We start from the raw sequence: 19,215 nt of genomic DNA on the forward strand, positions 1-19,215 counted from the left end.
TTTCTGCTGCAACAAACAAGCAGTCATACAATCACGTCAATGAAAAAGAAAAAAAAGCAACGGCTCCTAAGTGCGGAGATGAATATAGAAAAAATTAGCTGGTCATTGAGGAGTTAAAGTTTACATTGATTGCTGCACAATATGTGCGGACCCCTCAAACTGTTCCTCACTGTGCCCTGCATTATAATAAAGTAGCGGCCTAAATCCCCCCAGACGATGTATGGAGTAATGATGGCAGGACGGGGACAGCGGATGCAGCAGGCAGAACAGATGGGCGCACGGATCGGTGCATGGTACTAGAAGCAGCTGGATGTGAACATCACAGATGGGCATGGAGTAACAGATTGGATTGGTAGTACAGGGAGCAGGATTAAGTGCACTGCACGCATGCAGGTAGCAGAGTTCACGGGCAGCCAGAATACAATTATAGGTAAGAGCGTGGAGCAAATTTTATAAATGGCACCTAATTCAGTCTGCAGTCAGAGGTACTTAAGGGATATACATATCTAAGTAGCTGGACACATGGTGCAGCCAAACAGATGGGCAAAGCCGCAGCCCTGAGAGCAGCAAGTGACACAGCACAATCCAGGGAGGATTGGGCACAGGGCATGTGTCAGAGGGATGCGGGTCTAACTAGTGAGATGCTGAAGCTAAATACGTTATAATGGTGGCCACATAGTAGTGGTAGAAGAGCAATAGGGAAAGGAGAGTAAAATATTGTAGAGGCACACAGCAGTACAATAACCGTGTTAAGGGGAAACTGTCACCGGGTTCATGCTGCCTGAGCCAGCGATTTTAAGAGTTCTGAGTCATGACAGGTGAGCTGCGCCGGCCTTTCCCCACCCACCCTGTTGGTTGACAGTTCTCTCCCCTTTAGTGTATAGGAAGAGAGCTGTCGCTTCACATATTGCAAGCGACGAGTAGCCGGCGCAGTCCGCCCCTGTGACTCAGAGCCCCGTTTCAGAATAACACATACAGGAGGCAATTGGTAGACCTGTCCTGGGTTGATACTGTGCATGTGTAAATGTGTGCCCATCTTGCACTTACCCTGCATTCTTCGTCCATATCAGAGTTTAGCTCAGCATAAAAGCCATCGTCCCTGATAAAGACCTATTTGGACACAACGATTATCGCTCAAAATTCGCTCAAAAGCCGTCTTTTGAGCGATAATCGTTGTGTCTAACTGCACTGACATCGTGCAGTTAAGCCGTCGCTCATCATTGTCTTTCAGCATGCTGAAAGACTATGATGAGCCTTATCAGGAGTTCATAGCAGGATACAGCTGATACTATTGTTTCAGCTGTATTCCGCCCCCTGATAACAGGCTGGGTATGAAGAACAAAGCGGTCCAGCTCTGCTCTCCATACCTGGCATGGAGCGCTCGGCTGTATAACAGCCGGGCGCTTCGTGCAGAGAACAGCTGGATGTAGAAGACAAACAGGGACACCGAGCTTGTCTTCTGCATCCTCCGCTCGGAGCTCTCGGCTGTATAACAGCCGGGCGCTCCATGCAGAAAACATCTGGATGCAAAAGACAAGCGGGAACACCCCGCTTGCCTTCTGCATCCTTCGCTCTGAGCGCTCGACTGTATAACAGCTGGGCACTCGTAATGGGGAATAGCTAGATGCAGAAGACAAATGAAGACACCCCACTTGTCTTCTGCATCCTCCGCTGGCAGCGCAAGATGATCGCTCATCTTGCGCTGCAAATGACACAAGCATTATCGCTCAAAAGTCGCTTGAGCGACATCTTTTGAGTGATAATCATTGTGTCTAAATGGGCCTTAAGAGGGACCGCATGCTGAGTTCTCTGCTGGCATAGCTAATAACATTAGCCAGCAGCCCCAAGGCAGAACAATGGACATGTATTTAAAGAACAGACCACCTGCTGTTCTGTAAATACATCTACTAGCAGTTAATTAACATGAAAATGATGTTAATTGGCTGCTTATGGACATTAGCAGCTAATAACATTATTAGCACCTAATGCAAAACAATCTCTCAAAGCTGTCAGTTTCTGATGAATTTTGAGCAATCATCTTTGTGTGTAAATGGACCTTAAGTCACAGTGCTAATAGTTTAGGTAATGTGGAGTCCGGGGAGCCTGTTCTCATACTTATCGGATCCCCTGTTCCGGTGGTATGCTCTGGTAAAGTCAGAGTATTCACAGGAAGCTTGACTCTTATCAGAGGGCTGTGCATGCACTCCCATAGAGGTGAATGGGAAGGAGCACACACAGCCCTCTGAAAAGAGTCACACTGGTGTGTGTGTATGGACTTGGCTGGGGAATACCACATGAATAGGGGGACCGGGTGAGTATGAAAAGAGGCTCCCCGGACTTCATGCCACCTAAACTTTAAGCACGATAGCTTAGTTTATAGTGCTTATAGTTGATGACAGGTTCCTCTTAAAGGGCTTGTCCAGAATTAGAAAAAACATGGCTGCTTTTTTCCCAAAACAGCCCCGCAACTCTCCACAGACTTTGTATGTATTGTAGCCATATTTACTTCAGTTTTTTGGAACATACTTTATATACGTACACCCCAACTGTTGGGATAGTCAGTTGGGGTTGGCTGCACCTATTATATAGAGAACGGTGCCTAAAAAAACTAACCTTCTTTTACATACTTTTGTTAGAGGATACAGTCCTCCATTCTTTCATCTGAGTTGCTCCACCATCCTTTTTCCATATTCCATACTTATCTTCCCCGTCATTCCCCTGGTGTGAGAACTGAAAGCCTCCACTGAATACAGTGAGACTGTGCTGCTAAGTATTCCGCCCGTTCTGATTTTATAATGGGAGGACTACTTAGAACGCCGCTCAATACAGTGCAGAAACAGCTTTCAGCTTTCATACCGGGGGAACGACGGGGAGGGCAAGTATAAAACTTATATCCCCCGACTCCACAGGTCATCTACTTTCGGCCCATAAGCTTAGCTTATGGGGCTAAAAGTAGGTGACAGATTCCCTTTAATACTGATACTACAACCTTATGATCATACTTCGGGATGCATACTGCACAATGCAATGACAGGAGCATTAACACATCGCTCAATTTGCAAAAGACACCCACATTCTTGCTTGAAGGTGAAATACTCTGTCAAGTGTCGGCACTCGTGGTTCCCTCGCAACAAGAACAGGGTTTTGGGGTGGATAATTTTCAAGCTCCAGAGGTAGAGAACGCACTAAAAAAGACAGAAAATCACAGAAAAGTTGGTTAGAATTGCAGTGTATATGGCAAAAAGTAATACATTATGTTTCTGACACATTCTTTAGATTATAAACTCTAAGGTTAAGATCGTCCCTTCTTAAGCTCCATTTAGATGGGACGAGTGTTGGGCAAACAATGCCCAAGACTGGTCCCCGCTCATACTCGCTCCCGTGCTTCTGCACGGGAGCTTGTATCGCTGGCTCACAGCGGGGTGGCTGGAAGAGATTTCTCTCCTCGCTCTCCCCCGCCCCTCTCCATTGAATTAATATAGCTGCATAACTGAACGGCTGCTATTTACACTGAATGATCAGCTCATGCAGCATAAACGATGGACGATGAGCTGAACGCTGATTGTTCGGTGTAAGTAGCAGCCGTTCAGTACATCAAAAGAAGTCTAGGGGCACATGACGAGAGCATTGTCCTTCCTGCTTACAAGTCACTGGTCAGACTACACATGGAATATTGTGGACAGTTTTGGGCACCGGTACTCAAGAAGGACATATCAGAACTTGAGTGGGTACAAAGGTGGGCAACTAAAGTAATAAATGGAATGGGCGGACTACAATACCCAGAGAGTTTATCATTGGGGTTATTTGGTTTAGGAAAAGAAGGCTGAGGGGTGACCTAATAACTATGTATAGATATATCAGGGGACAATACAGAGATCACCAATCATTTATTAATACCCAGTACTGTGACAGTAACAAGAGGGCGCCCTCTACGTCTATCGGAAAGAAGGTTTCTACACAAACATAGAAGGGGGTTCTTTACTGTAATAGCAGTGAGACTATGGAACTCTCTGCCTAAGGACGTGGGGATGCCGAACTCACTAGAAGAGTACAAAAGGAGCTTGGACGCCTTTCTTGAGTGTTACAATATTACATGTTATAGTCAATGTCTGCTTCAGAAGGGTCGGTGATCCGGGGATTATTCTGATTACAAGATTGAAATCGGGAAGGAATTATTTCCCCTAAAATGAGGAACATTGGCTTCTAACTTATGGCGGTTTTGCCTTCCTCTGGATCAACACTGCAGGATAATAGGCTAAACTGGAAGTGTATTTTTTCAGTCTTACATATTATGTTGCTAACAAAAACAGGAAATGGATATCATTGTGAAAGCACGGCCTGATGTGATAAGGGAGGAAGACGTGATGTGACTGATTATCGCTACAAGATAAGCTATGTATTTACAACGGAAAAAAACGTGTAGATTTAGAGAATTACGAATACTGGTACTTTAACCAAAAGGAATCTATAAAATGTTTATAAGTCCCCACTAAACAGCCTGTTAATCAGCGACCCTCTTTCTAGTGTTGTCTGTTTGTCATATTTGGAAGGGGGCTCAGGAGGTGTGTGTGGGGGGTGGGAGGGAAATTCTACTACTGAAGTAAGAATAAGAGCAATTAGAAATCTAATCACCCCTCCACTAATCAGGACATTCGTTACCTCCCTGACTCAGATGTCTACTGGCATCTGCATTATGCAGATTTTGCGGCTCTTCACTTTTGCCGATAGTCAGCTATGTGCATGCAGTCATAGATAATAAGTATGAACTCTGCGCATCTTCTTAAGGCCGCCTTCACACGGGCGTCAAAATCGCGCAAGATTTGTGCATTGCGAGATGCAAAAATATGAACCTTTTGAATGGGATAATACACATCAGCGATGGTTTCCCCATTTGGTACCGCGATGCGATTCTATACAGGAAACAGATCACAGCATGTTCTATCTCTGTGCATGCCTCGCATCGCAGCGACCATTGTCTTCAATGGGGCCGGTGGCAGCTAGGTGTACACGATGTGATGCAAGGTTACCCATGGAAAATAATGGGAGAAACTGTGTTTCCTCCCCAAAAGTGATGTGAGGCTGTTTTGCTATGAAAACGCCTTGCATCCTTAGGGATTTCGCATTGGACGGCAAATGCGATATGGGGGCGGGATTCACGGCCACACATCGCGCTCGCCCGTGTGAAGTTAGCCTAAGAGGTGTTGTGCATTTTGACCTCTCCTTGGCTCAGACTATTCGCTACAAACATGAATGTCTGTACATTTTATACAAAATGCAACACTTTGACGCAAAATTGCATGAAGGCGCCCATGAGTGTAAAGTGCTGGGTAACATTTTCACAATGGCTCAGGAGCCTACTTTCAAAAAATGTGTAGGTATATATTTTTGCATAATTCCATTTTCATTTGTCTTTCTCAAAACTGAAAATTGGCCAAGCAGTAAAAGGGTTAAAAGAAGTTACCTAAACGTTGACAATGGGAAAACTGCTGCTGTAGAACCCAATAAACTGCTCCTCTATTATTCTCAGGGTGCAGCCGTTTGAGTCATTTAGCGCTGATATGTCCCACATGTATGGGACTGAGCTGCTCTCATGCCATGCAACAAATGCACATGGCATCACTGGCCTGAGAAGAGGCCACAGCTCTCACCCGAGCACGGTGGCCTCTTTAATCAGCTGATCGGATGTGATTCCAATCCTGAAAATAAGTCAACAGTTTACTCCCAGAAAACCCCTTTAACATCACTGAAGTGCGCGTGACTAAACTGCAATACCACATATGGCCTGTCGAGAGGTGTGGTGCTATTTTTGGAAGAAACCGGCTATGTATTTCTAATCCTGTGCAACCTTTTTAATATAACGTTATTTTCTGAGATTCACTTATTCCTTTATGTATCCTGGTTAATATAACCGTTCACATCTGTGTCACTGGATGAGCACCTAGCGGTATGTATCACATGTGCAACCTCTGCAATCTTGGCTCCAAAACAAATAAGCAGTCAAATATCTATTTGCGTTGTTCTAACCTCATATATGAAGCACCACGTTTGCGGTCTTCTCTCAGGGAAGAGAATAAAGGCCCATTTACACACACAGACAATCTTTCAAAGGATTGAAAGATTGACATTTTTATTGATTGTTTTGCATAAATTGCTAATGGACACTAATGACTATTAGCAGTTTATTACCTTCATTTCCATGTAAATGAGCCTCCAGCAGCTGTTTGCAAATCCCAGCATGTGGTCTGGACTTTGCACTCAGCTGCATTGTTTTCACCTGGGCTACTGTGGGCTCTCAGCTGAATACAATGTAATCAGCTGCTCCCGTGGAGAACACAGCACGTGGACCCTGCTCTCTCTCTCCGGCTGAACAATGGATTTTAAGCTCACCTAAATATTATCATTCATCTGAAGAGTCAAAGATAGAAGCGTTTACACGCTAAGATTGTCACTCAGAAGCCATCGTTTAAACGGATTTTGAGCGATAATTTTTGTGTGTACACAGGGCTTAAGTCACTAATGAGCAAACGTTGACTTGTAAAGGTTTCCTTTCTAGTAGACCAACCTCTATACTGAAGTATCCCCGATCCACGTAGTCTCCTAAGAAGAGGTAGCGTGTAGTGTGAGGGGAACCTCCAACCTCAAACAGCTTCATGAGGTCAAAGAACTGTCCGTGAATATCTCCGCACACTGCAAAACAAGAGAAAAAGTAAAAAAAAAAAAACACAAGTCAGAGACATGTTAAAAAAAACTGCTAGAAATCATCAGACCGTGTGCAGGAGGACAGCGAGTAAAATGGGTTGTGTTGCCCGTAGCAACTAGTAAGATCCTGGCATCCTTCCAGCGTAGTCCTCCTTTTGATCAGCTCCGCTGTACGTCCCCACTGTGTTTTGCAATGCATATGAGCAGATTTCACCACGGCGGCTACAGGGATTTGTGCTCATAGTTGTGTGATGATTAACATAAAACTTCCAATGGAGAAGAGGAAATAGAACATATTTTCCCCCATCCGTTCATTGAAGAGACAGACATCCTATCAATGCATAAATGTTCACATTCCCCCAAATATCTGAGCCCAGAGAGCACTGAGGGGGCCACGACTTCTCACGGACTAGGGAGCACACCTGTCCACCTGTCCTGCGTGACCCATCATGCAGGGACACGCTTCGCCAGGCACTTGTACTTCTGGCACTGGGGAGGTGGCATTTTATGTTTCTTACATTTATTATATCACCAAGCAGCACTTGCTGAGTAACCGAGCAGCTGCTCCGTGGGGAGGGGGAGCCGCAGACGGGCGATGGCCCAATACTTACATGCAGGAGAGAAGAGCAGGGCTGGGGCTGCAGCATGCACTAGGCAGCAGTCAGTCAGCAGCAGGGGCTGTAATGAGGACTGACATCTGCTGTAAGTTGCATCGCATTCTCCAAAATGGATCATTTTGCATAATAGATGGGGACATAAATATACGTGGGCGACGTGAGAAGAGCACCAGTCTTAGTGCCTTAGGCAGAGCAAGCTGTAAATAGAGCCCAAGGGTCCCGACGCAAAGCATCACGGTGCTGAATACGAGAAATCTGATTCTGATCTTTTTAGATAACAGATATGAGATACATAGATATTAGATGACAGATATTAAATGATTGATAGATATTAGATGACAAATATCAGGACGATAGATATGAGACAGACAGACAGACTGACAGAGATGAGATACATATTAGACAGAGCATGAGAGCAAGATAAACAAAAAGCATGAGAGAAGAGAGTGCGGAGAGAGAAGAGCGCGAGAAGAGTGAGCAGAGAGCGCAAGAGCAGCATGAGAAAAGAGAGAGCAGAAAAGCAGGAGAGAGAAGAGAGCGACAGAGGGAAAAGAGTGAGAAGAGAGATCAAAGACAGTGACAGATAGGAGAGCGATAAGGAAGAGATATTACAGAGAGCACCAGAGAAGAGAGAAGCAAGAGCATTAGAGAAGAGAGAAGCAAGAGCATTAGAGAAGAGAGAAGCAAGAGCATTAGAGAGGAGAGAAGCAAGAGCATTAGAGAGGAGAGAAGCAAGAGCATTAGAGAGGAGAGAAGCAAGAGCATTAGAGAGGAGAGAAGCAAGAGCATTAGAGAAGAGAGAAGCAAGAGCATTAGAGAAGAGAGAAGCAAGAGCATTAGAGAAGAGAGAAGCAAGAGCATTAGAGAGGAGAGAAGCAAGAGCATTAGAGAGGAGAGAAGCAAGAGCATTAGAGAGGAGAGAAGCAAGAGCATTAGAGAGGAGAGAAGCAAGAGCATTAGAGAAGAGAGAAGCAAGAGCATTAGAGAAGAGAGAAGCAAGAGCATTAGAGAAGAGAGAAGCAAGAGCATTAGAGAAGAGAGAAGCAAGAGCATTAGAGAAGAGAGAAGCAAGAGCATTAGAGAGGAGAGAAGCAAGAGCATTAGAGAAGAGAGAAGCAAGAGCATTAGAGAGGAGAGAAGCAAGAGCATTAGAGAGGAGAGAAGCAAGAGCATTAGAGAGGAGAGAAGCAAGAGCATTAGAGAGGAGAGAAGCAAGAGCATTAGAGAGGAGAGAAGCAAGAGCATTAGAGAGGAGAGAAGCAAGAGCATTAGAGAGGAGAGAAGCAAGAGCATTAGAGAGGAGAGAAGCGAGAGCATTAGAGAGGAGAGAAGCGAGAGCATTAGAGAGGAGAGAAGAGTGAGACAGCAAGAAAGAACAGGAGCCAGACACTGAGAGAAGAGATCTGCACAAGCGGAGAAGCAAGAAAGAAGAGAGCGACCGAGAGGAGAGTGTAAGAAGAGAGAGTGTCAGAGAGACAGAGCGCAAAGAGTGAGAAGAGAGATTAAAGACAGCGACAGAGAGATAGATATGAAAGGGAGAGATGAGATAGACAGACAGACAGAGCTAAGCGGAGGTGAAGTGTGGTACAGGATGCTGTCACCTCCGAGCTCACAACATGACCTGGCTCACACTGAGACATCAGTAAGACTCCTCTAACACTACCAGCCCCCTGACATAGGGCTGCTGCGGCTACCACAGTGGAGGATCCTCTGACATGGGGCTGCTGAGGCTACCACAGTGTACAGTGGAGGATCCTCTGACATGGGGCTGCTGCGGCTACCACAGTGTACAGTGGAGGATCCTCTGACATGGGGCTGCTGCGGCTACCACAGTGTACAGTGGAGGATCCTCTGACATGGGGCTGCTGCGGCTACCACAGTGTACAGTGGAGGATCCTCTGACATGGGACTGCTGCGGCTACCACAGTGTACAGTGGAGGATCCTCTGACATGGGACTGCTGAGGCTACCACAGTGTACAGTGGAGGATCCTCTGACATGGGGCTGCTGCGGCTACCACAGTGTACAGTGGAGGATCCTCTGACATGGGACTGCTGAGGCTACCACAGTGTACAGTGGAGGATCCTCTGACATGGGACTGCTGAGGCTACCAGTGTACAGTAGAGGATCCTCTGACATGGGGCTGCTGAGGCTACCACAGTGTACAGTGGAGGATCCTCTGACATGGGGCTGCTGCGGCTACCACAGTGTACAGTGGAGGATCCTCTGACATGGGGCTGCTGAGGCTACCAGTGTACAGTAGAGGATCCTCTGACATGGGGCTGCTGCGGCTACCACAGTGTACAGTGGAGGATCCTCTGACATGGGACCGCTGAGGCTGACTTGCCTGTGATGGGAGCTTCCACCTCCAGCATGTTTTTCTCCTGTCGCAAAACCGCAGCTCCTTCCCTGATGATGCGTAAAGCCACTTCTTCCTCCAGTCTGCCCTCCTTGACCAAATGGTTCTTCAGCGTCTCCAGCTGCGGACGGCCATCCACAAACACCTCATTCATAGTCAGCCGCCGTGTTGGAGGGAAAGGGACGGCTGCAAGACAGAAAGCGCAGTGATGAGGGAGCAGACAGGAACATGTCCACCGCAGGTGACGTCTGTAGGGACAGCTCATAAAGAACAACATTCACTAAGCTGAACCTTGTAGTCCGGAGAACAGTCCAAGAGATAAGCTGTACTTGGTGCAGATAGCAACCAATCACAGCGCAGCTTTCATGTTACCTCAGAGATGAGAGGAATGAGAGTCGAGCCGTGACTGTTACCCATAGCAACCAATCACAGTGCAGCTTTCATGTTACCTCAGAGCTGTGAGGAATGAGAGCCGAGCTGTGACTGTTACCCACAGCAACCAATCACAGTGCAGCTTTCATGTTACCTCAGAGATGAGAGGAATGAGAGCCGAGCTGTGACTGTTACCCATAGCAACCAATCACAGCGCAGCTTTCATGTTACCTCAGAGATGTGAGGAATGAGAGCCGAGCTGTGACTGTTACCCATAGCAACCAATCATAGCGCAGCTTCTTATGTTACCTCAGAGATGTGAGGAATGAGAGCCGAGCTGTGACTGTTACCCATAGCAACCAATCACAGCGCAGCTTTCATGTTACCTCAGCAGTATGAGAAATGAGAGCCGAGCTGTGACTGTTACCCATAACAACCAATCACAGTGCAGCTTCTTATGTTACCTCAGAGATGTGAGGAATGAGAGCTGAGATGCTGCTGAGGTAAAAGAAAAGCGGCACTGTGATAGGTTGCCAAGAGCAGCAGAGACAGATATATATTATATATATATATATATATATATATATATATACACATATACACACACACATACATATATACATACACATACATACATATATACACACACACATATACAGCAGAGACTATGTCCGATACACTGACATACAGAGTGGAGAACAGTAATATACACACACCCTGGAGACTACGTCCTGTACAGTAATATACAGAGCGGAGAACAGACCATATATATATATATATACACACACACACACACATATATACTGGAGACTACGATCTGTACACTGATATACAGAGAGAATAGTCCTATTTATATCATCATCATCATCCATCTCCTCATCATCCCTCAACCTCATCCTCAGTATAGCGCCAACATATTCCGCAGCGCTTACATAGACAGGGGGAATACAGAAAGACAAAAGTACAAAAATTACAGAACCACGGTTACATAGTAATCAGTTGGTGGAAACAATAGGGGTGAGGGTCCTGCTCCAACGAGCTTACATACTACAAGTAATGGGGTGATACAGACGGTAAAGGGGCTGGAGATGTGCATGGTATGGTGAGGTGGAGAGTGAGGGATGCTATACACATAGACAATGGTCAGACATTTAGCCGTGTGACGGCAGAATCGGTATGACTGCAGGAGCGGTTTATGATGGCTAGCAGGGATTGCAGTCAGTAGGTCAGGGAGCATGTTATCAGGCAGCGTACAGAGGGGTTTGTTTAGGGAATGTGGTATGCCTCCCTGAAGAGGTGTGTTTTTAGAGCACGCCTGAAGTTTAGTGTGTTAGTGATTGCCCTGGTAGCCTTTGGTAGTGCGTTCCAGAGGACCGGTGCTGCTCTGGAGAAGTCTTGGAGGCGGGAATGAGAAGTTCGAATTAGAGGGGCGCTCAGTCTGGTTTCGTTAGCAGAGCGGAGAGCCCGGGCTGGTTGATGGATTGAGATGAGGGAGGCGATATAGGGGGGCGCTGCACTGTGGAGGGCTTTGTGGATGAAGGTAGTGAGTTTAAATTGAATTCTGTATTTAACGGGCAGCCAGTGCAGTGACTGGCACAGGGCAGAGGTGTCCGAGTAGCGGCTGGACATGAAGATGAGTCTGGCTGCCGCATTCAGGATGGATTGGAGAGGGTAGAGTCTGGTGCAGGGGGGGGCCGATCAGCAACGAGTTGCAATAATCGAGCCGGGAGTGGATGAGGGCAAAAGTGAGCGTTTTTAGCGTGTCTATGGTGAGAAAAGAGCAGATTCTTGCGATGTTCTTGAGGTGCAGCTGACAGGTTCGGGCCAGAGATTGGATGTAGGGGGTAAATGATAGATCAGTGTCGAATATGACCCCAAGGCAGCGGGCGTGCTGGGAGTTATGGTGGCGCCACACACTGAGATGGAGATGTCAGGATAAAGGACAAATTTGTCAAAAAATCCCCCCGCATCTTATACACGTTACACAGGAAGACAACATTATAGTGTAAATTTTCGTCTGAAGCGATCCGGTGAAAACTTACACTAACATGCCGGCACAGTACAGAGCAGTGTCAAGGAGAGGGAGAGCAGCGGCTAGGTGTGTATGCCCGACGCCGTTCCACACCCTCCCACAAACAATATATACACACTCCACAGCACACATAGAACCCCTCTATATTCTCTAGCCATGTCCTGTCAGCGCTGGCCATGGCTAGTGAGTGGTCTGCAGTCTCTGTAAACAGGAAGTGAAGGGGGGGGGGGAGCAGCAGAGAATCTGCCTGCAGTGATGAGAGGATGGCTTGTGAGTAGAACAGGCACTTTTAGTGATGTTGAAACATTGAACAGCACTACATAAACATGTACTATTCTATGTTTGCCATCTTTTTTCTGAGTTTTGGGAAAGAAAACTAGAGGTGCATCTTATACATGGAAAAATACAGTGTATATATTACACACACACCGGAGACTATGTCCTATACACTGATATACAGAGCGGAGCGGAGAACAGTCATATATATATATATATATATATATATATATATATATATATATATATATATATATATATATATATATATATATATATATACACACACACATATACATACATACATACACACACCCCGGAGACTACGTCCTATACACTAGAAAAATATGGGAATGAAGTGAAAGTCCAGGTAAGAATATACAGCTAATTAATGCGTTTGAGAACCTTGCTATTAGAAGATGAAAGGAAGAACAAAGACAAAAAATTCAGAAGGCAAATAGAGGAGCAAAAGACCCCGATCACAAACTAAAATGTTTTTACACAAATGTACAGAGGATGGAAAACAAACAAGGAGAATTGGAGCTCCTAACACAGGAAGAGAAATATGATGTCATAGGCATCACGGAAACTTGGTGGGATGATACACATGATTGGAACACAAGACTTGAAGGATACAACTTATTTATAAGAAACAGACCAAAAAAAGGGGAGGAGGTGTTGTGTCGTATGTTAGGAAAACATTCATCTCCACAGAGGTTCACGCTTCAGAGCATGGGAGTTCTGTAGAAACTGGGTGAAAATACAAGGAGAGAACAACAGAAAGGACACCATTGTAGGCATTTACTATAGGCCGCCTGGACTAGCAGAAGATATGGATGAACTCTTTCCACATCAGATGGCCAACCTCTCAAAGAAGCATGACATGGTGATCATGGGAGATTTTACCCATCCAGACATTTGTTGGGAATCTCTCGCAGGTAAAATTAATGGATCCAACAAATTCTTATCCGCTCTTTATCTTCCAAAAGGCCAAAGAGAAAACAAGGGGATCTACTATCTTGGACCTAATTCTTACCAACAGGGAGGAAATGGTTGAGAAAGTAAGGGTGGCTGGGACCTTAGGAGGCAGTGATCATGCTATCCTTGAATTTTGGATAAAAAGGGGAGGAAGACCTGAGAAAACTCAGACCACAAGGTTGGATTTCAGAAAGGCAGATTTTAATGAACTCAGAAAGAGAATAGGAAGAATCCAATGGCTGGATGTTCTTAAGGACAGAAATGTCCAAGAAGGTTGGGAAATATTGTGAAATGAGATTCACAATGCACAATCGTTAACAATACCTAAAAGAAGAAAGAATGGGAAGCATTTAAAGAGACCAGGATGGATGAACACAGAACTTGTATACATGTTAAAAACACAGAAAAACATGTTTATCAAATAGAAAGAGGGGTGCAAGCCTATATAAATGGCTATTTCTGTTCCTTTATCCTCCATTATGTATCTTACATAGGAATAGCTAGGAACATTCATGTGGACTTTAAACCTGTTTGGTGTAGGATTTGGTTAAGCTTTGATGTAAATGTGAAATGTTTGTATGCGACTTGTTAATTCTTTGTATAAGATAGAGGTCTAATGTATATTGGTCTTCGTTATACAGAACAATGTTAATTGTATTAAATACAATTCTGTTTGTATAGATTTGTTTAAACTCTGTTCATATACATTGTATCCCCGTGAATATGTTGAGACTGCTAATTCTGTGATATAATCATCATTGCCTAGAGAATTGATAACACTTTGTTCTTTTTCTATGCAAGCTTAGGCCAGACTAGCTGATTAAGCTATTTTTCATAGTATATAAGAGATTGGTCTGGTGGCATAAAGAGAGGTTTTTGTGTTGACACAGTTTGGGCATACCCGCACAGTGTAAATCTCCAGGAGTTTCTCTCTACCTTCCACTACTACCTCTCCAGTGATAGACAGATGATGATGATGAAGGAAGGCTCCTACTGATGAGGATTGGTTTCGTCTTCGCTGTTACTTTCTCTTTCAGAAGATTGGAAAAAGGGAAATGTTGTCCCTATCTTCAAAAAAGGGAAGAATGTGGATCCAGGAAACTACAGGCCTGTGAGCCTGACTTCTATACCTGGAAAGATCTTTAAACAAATTATCAAACAGCATGTATGCAAGTACTAGGGGGAGAATGGAGTAATTAACCAGAGCCAGCATGGGTTTGTAACAAACAAGCCCTGCCAGACTAATCTAATTTCCTTCTATGACAGAATCACCAATTGGGTTGATCAGGGAAATACGGTGGATATAGTATATCTTGACTTAAGTAACGCACTTAACAAAGTATCTCACACCATACTTATTGGAAAAATAACCAAATATGGAATTGACAAGGCAACAGCTAGGTGGATTCACAACTGGCTGAGTGATCGTACTCAAAGGGTGGTCATAAATGGCTGCACATCCAAGTGGAAGAATGTATCAAGTGGGGTACCACAATGTTCTGTCCTGGGCCCAGTGTTGTTCAACATTCTTATAAATGATCCGGAGGAAGGAATTGATGGGAAACTGATCAAATTTGCTGACGACACAAAGCTAGGAGGGATAGCTAACACTAGGGAAGACAGAGTATTCAAAAAGATCTAGACAAGCTTGCACAGTGGGCATCAACTAACAGAATGGTATTTAACAGGGAGAAATGCAAAGTCCTACATCTGGGCAAGAAAAATGAAAAAAGTACATACAGATTGGGAGGAATTGGGCTAAGCAGCACATTTGAAAAAGACTTGGGTATACCAATAGATCATAGACTGAAGATGAGTCAACAGTGTGATGTAGCAGCCAAAAAAGCAACACAATTCTGTGATGTATTCACCCTTTGCAATCCAATTTTGGATTCAGGGTTTCCTAGGGAGCTTTCTCTTTCTGCCATTATACAATGGTGCCATCTGCTGGCTAGAGCCACTACTGCGGTGTGCGACATGCTGGAGAGGCCCTGACAATAGAGAGGCCAGTAATCTACAGTAAGAATACCCTGTTGGACATCTTACGACATTGGAGGTGTACAGCCTTCAATCAGAATGTCTTTAGACATCAAGTGGATTGGAAAGGGTTAAGAGAAGCATAGAGTCTAGATCACGTGAGGTAATTATCCCCCTCTACTCTTCCTTAGTCAGACCTTATCTGGAATACTGTGTCCAGTTCTGGGTACCCCACATTAAAAAAAGACATCGACAAACTGGAGCAAGTTCAGAGAAGAGTTACCAAGATGGTAAGTGGTCTGCAAATCATGTCCGATGAGCAACGGTTAAAGTAACATAGTATGTAAGGCTGAATGAAGACAATGTCCATCTAGTTCAGCCTGTTTATCCTCCTATGTTGTTGATCCAGAGGAAGGCAAAAAATCCCAAGAGGCAGGAGCCAATTAGCCCATTTGGGGGAAAATTCCTTCCCGACTCCCTAATGGCAATCAGCCTGTTCCCTGGATCAACCCCTAATAGTTCCTACCTGCCTGTAAACCCGGATTAACAGTTAACCTAAGATTTATATCCTGTAATATCCTTCAGCTCCAGAAAGACATCAAGTCCCCGTCCCCTTTTAAACTCCTCTATGGATTTTGCCATCACCACTTCCTCCGGCAGAGAGTTCCACAGTCTAACTGCTCTTACAGTAAAAAACCCTTTTCTGTGTTGGTGATGAAACCTGCTTTCCTCTAAACGTAGCGGATGCCCTCTTGTTACCTTCGCGGTCCTGGGTGTAAACAGATTATGGGAGAGATCCTTGTATTGTCCCCCAATGTATTTATACATAGTTATTTGATCACTCCTTAGCAGTCTTTTTTCCAGGGTGAATAATCCCAATTTTGGTGCCTCTCTGGGTATTCCAGTCCCGTCATTCCATGTATTAGTTTAGTTGCCCTTCTTTGAACCCCCTCCAGCACTGTAACATCTTTCCTGAGCACCGGTGACCAGAACTGTGCGCAGTATTCCATGTGAGGCCTCAGAACGGCCTTATATAGTGGGAGAATAATGTTCTCGCCCCTATACCTCTTTTAATGCACCCCAAGACTTTTATTAGCTTTTGCAGCAGCTGACTGGCATTGGTTACTCCAGTTTAATCTACAGTCCACTAGTACCCCCAGGTCTTTTTCCATATCCCTTTTCCCTAGCAGTACCCCATTTAGTGTATATTGGTGATATCCGTTTCTCCTGCCCATGTGCATAACCTCACATTTATCAACATTGAACTTCATTTGCCATTTTTCTGCCCAAGCCCCCAGCTTATCCAGGTCCGTTTGTAGCCGTACATTGTCCTCCGTTGCATTGATTATATTATATAATTTTGTGTCATCTGCAAATATTGATATTTTACTGTGCAGCCCCTCTATCAGGTCATTGATAAATATATTGAACAGAGTGGGGCCCAATACTGAACCTTGTGGCCCCCCGCTAGGGACGGTGGCCCAATTAGGATCTGGGAATGTTTAGCTTGCAAAAAAGAAGGCTGAGAGGAGACTTAATAGCGGTCTACAAATATCTGAAGGGCTGTCACAATGCAGAGGGATCAGCCCTATTCTCATTTGTACAAAGAAAAACTAAAAGCAATGGGATGAAACCGAAAGGGAGAGGAGACACAAATCTTTCTGACAGTGAGGGTGATCAATGAGTGGAACAGGTTGCCACGGGGGGGGGGGGGGGGTGAGTTCTTTAATGGAAGCGCTCAAACAAAGGCTGAACAAATATCTGTCTGGGATGATTTAGTGATCCTGCACTGAGCAGGGGGTTGGACCCGATGACCTCGGAGGTCCCTTCCAACTCTACCAGTCTATGGTTCTATAATTCTACACTGATATACAGAGCAGAGACCAGTCCTAATATATACATACACGCTGGAGACTACTCCCTATACACTCATATATTTATTATACACATACATATCGGAGTCCTATACACTAACATACAGAGTGGAGAACAGTCATATATATATATATATATATATATATTACACACACACACACACACACACACACCAGAGACTCCTCCCTATACACTCATATATTTATTATACACATACATATTGGAGTCCTATACACTAACATACAGAGTGGAGAACAGTCATACATACGGTATATATATATTATATTATATTACACATATACACACACACACACACACACACACACACCAGAGACTACGTCCTATACACTGATATACAGAGTGGAGAACAGTCTATATATATATTATATATTATATTACACATATACACACACACACACACACACACACACCAGAGACTACGTCCTATACACTGATATACAGAGCAGAGAACAGTCTGTTTGTTGGAGCCTCACGCACAAACTGTACGACCAATTGACATGAAATTTTGAACATAGTATAATCTCGACCCAGAGAAGGTTTATAGGCCGCCTGCAGGCGGGCGGGATTTCCGCCCTTGGAAGCTGCCATAGGATTGCGTTAGCAAACGCAATCCTAGGCAGACGGCCGCGGTTTGTCCACGCAAAATCTCGCGCGGCAAACAAACCACAGCATGTTCTATTTCTCTCCGGGGCTCAGAGCCCCGCACAGAAACGTCACTGCCCGGCCGCCGGCTCTGGTCTGCGCATTTTACCTCAGCAGTATAATATAGCAGCTAATCACAGCACAGCTTATATTTTACCTCAGCAGTATAATATGTAACAACCAATCACAGCAAAGCTTATATTTTACCTCAGCGGTATAATATGTAGCAACCAATCACAGCAAAGCTTATATTTTACCTAAGCAGTATAATATATAGCAGCTAATCACAGCACAGCTTATATTTTACCTCAGCAGTATAATATGTAACAACCAATCACAGCAAAGCTTATATTTTACCTCAGCGGTATAGTATGTAACAACCAATCACAGCACAGCCTATATTTTACCTCAGCGGTATAATATGTAGCAACCAATCACAGCGCAACTTATATTTTACCTCAGCGGTATAATATGTAGCAACCAATCACAGCGCAACTTATATTTTACCTCAGCGGTATAATATGTAGCAACCAATCACAGCGCAACTTATATTTTACCTCAGCAGTATAATATATAGCAGCTAATCACAGCACAGCTTATATTTCACCTCAGCAGTATAATATGTAACAACCAATCACAGCAAAGCTTATATTTTACCTCAGCGGTATAATATGTAACAGCCAATCACAGCAAAGCTTATATTTTACCTCAGCGGTATAATATGTAACAACCAATCACAGCAAAGCTTATATTTTACCTGGCAATATTCCGCCTCCGGCCGTGGACAGGGGAGAGAACCAACAGTTCTCTGCGGCGAGCCTGTCTGACAGATAGGCTCACCGCAGAGAATCGCGGCAATTCCAGTATGTTGAGATGAGTCCCGCCGACAGAGAATCGCTATGATTGCCCGCTCGTAGACAGGGGGGCTACGCTTATCATAGCAACACTATGGAAAGTGTTCACTGCGTTCCCTGCGGCCTGATTATCACCAAGAATAACGCAATGCAATACCGCCCGTGGACAGGAGCCCTTACGCAGCATAGGTGTGCTTCCACGTATTTATGCATACGTTGTAATATCCTTTTTTCTTACTTAACCCCTTAGTGACCAGCCCATAGTGCTTTTACGTCCAAGCTAAACGGGCTTTAATCACAGAGGACATGAAAACATGCTTCCTGCGGGGATTAAAGCCACGCGGGTTATGGACGTGACAGCTCCTTGCTGTCGGTGCCCGGAGGTAGTATGCAAGGTGCCGGGGGCAATGCGATTGGTGCTATCCAATGGATAGTGCAGACCACATTAAAGTGCAAGAAGGCCGGAGAGCCTGGCAAATGTAAAATTCTCCTGCACCCGGCTGTCAAAGATAGC

General features: G+C 44.7%; 1 protein-coding gene across 2 annotated transcripts in view; it reads right to left on the reverse strand.

Moving 5' to 3' along the window:
- Positions 1–19,215, reverse strand: part of PPP3CC (protein phosphatase 3 catalytic subunit gamma) — a 67,494-nt gene that overhangs the window by 24,354 nt on the left and 23,925 nt on the right. For both annotated transcript variants that reach the window (XM_066593456.1, XM_066593458.1), the window contains exons 2-4: positions 9,663–9,860; positions 6,563–6,687; positions 3,074–3,185 (exon numbers count right to left, since the gene is read on the reverse strand). In XM_066593456.1, coding sequence (XP_066449553.1) covers positions 3,074–3,185; positions 6,563–6,687; positions 9,663–9,860 — 435 coding nt within the window. The remainder of the gene's footprint in view (positions 1–3,073; positions 3,186–6,562; positions 6,688–9,662; positions 9,861–19,215) is intronic.

Source organism: Eleutherodactylus coqui, chromosome 2 (genome assembly GCF_035609145.1).
Source record: "Eleutherodactylus coqui strain aEleCoq1 chromosome 2, aEleCoq1.hap1, whole genome shotgun sequence".
Classification (NCBI taxonomy): domain Eukaryota; kingdom Metazoa; phylum Chordata; class Amphibia; order Anura; family Eleutherodactylidae; genus Eleutherodactylus; species Eleutherodactylus coqui.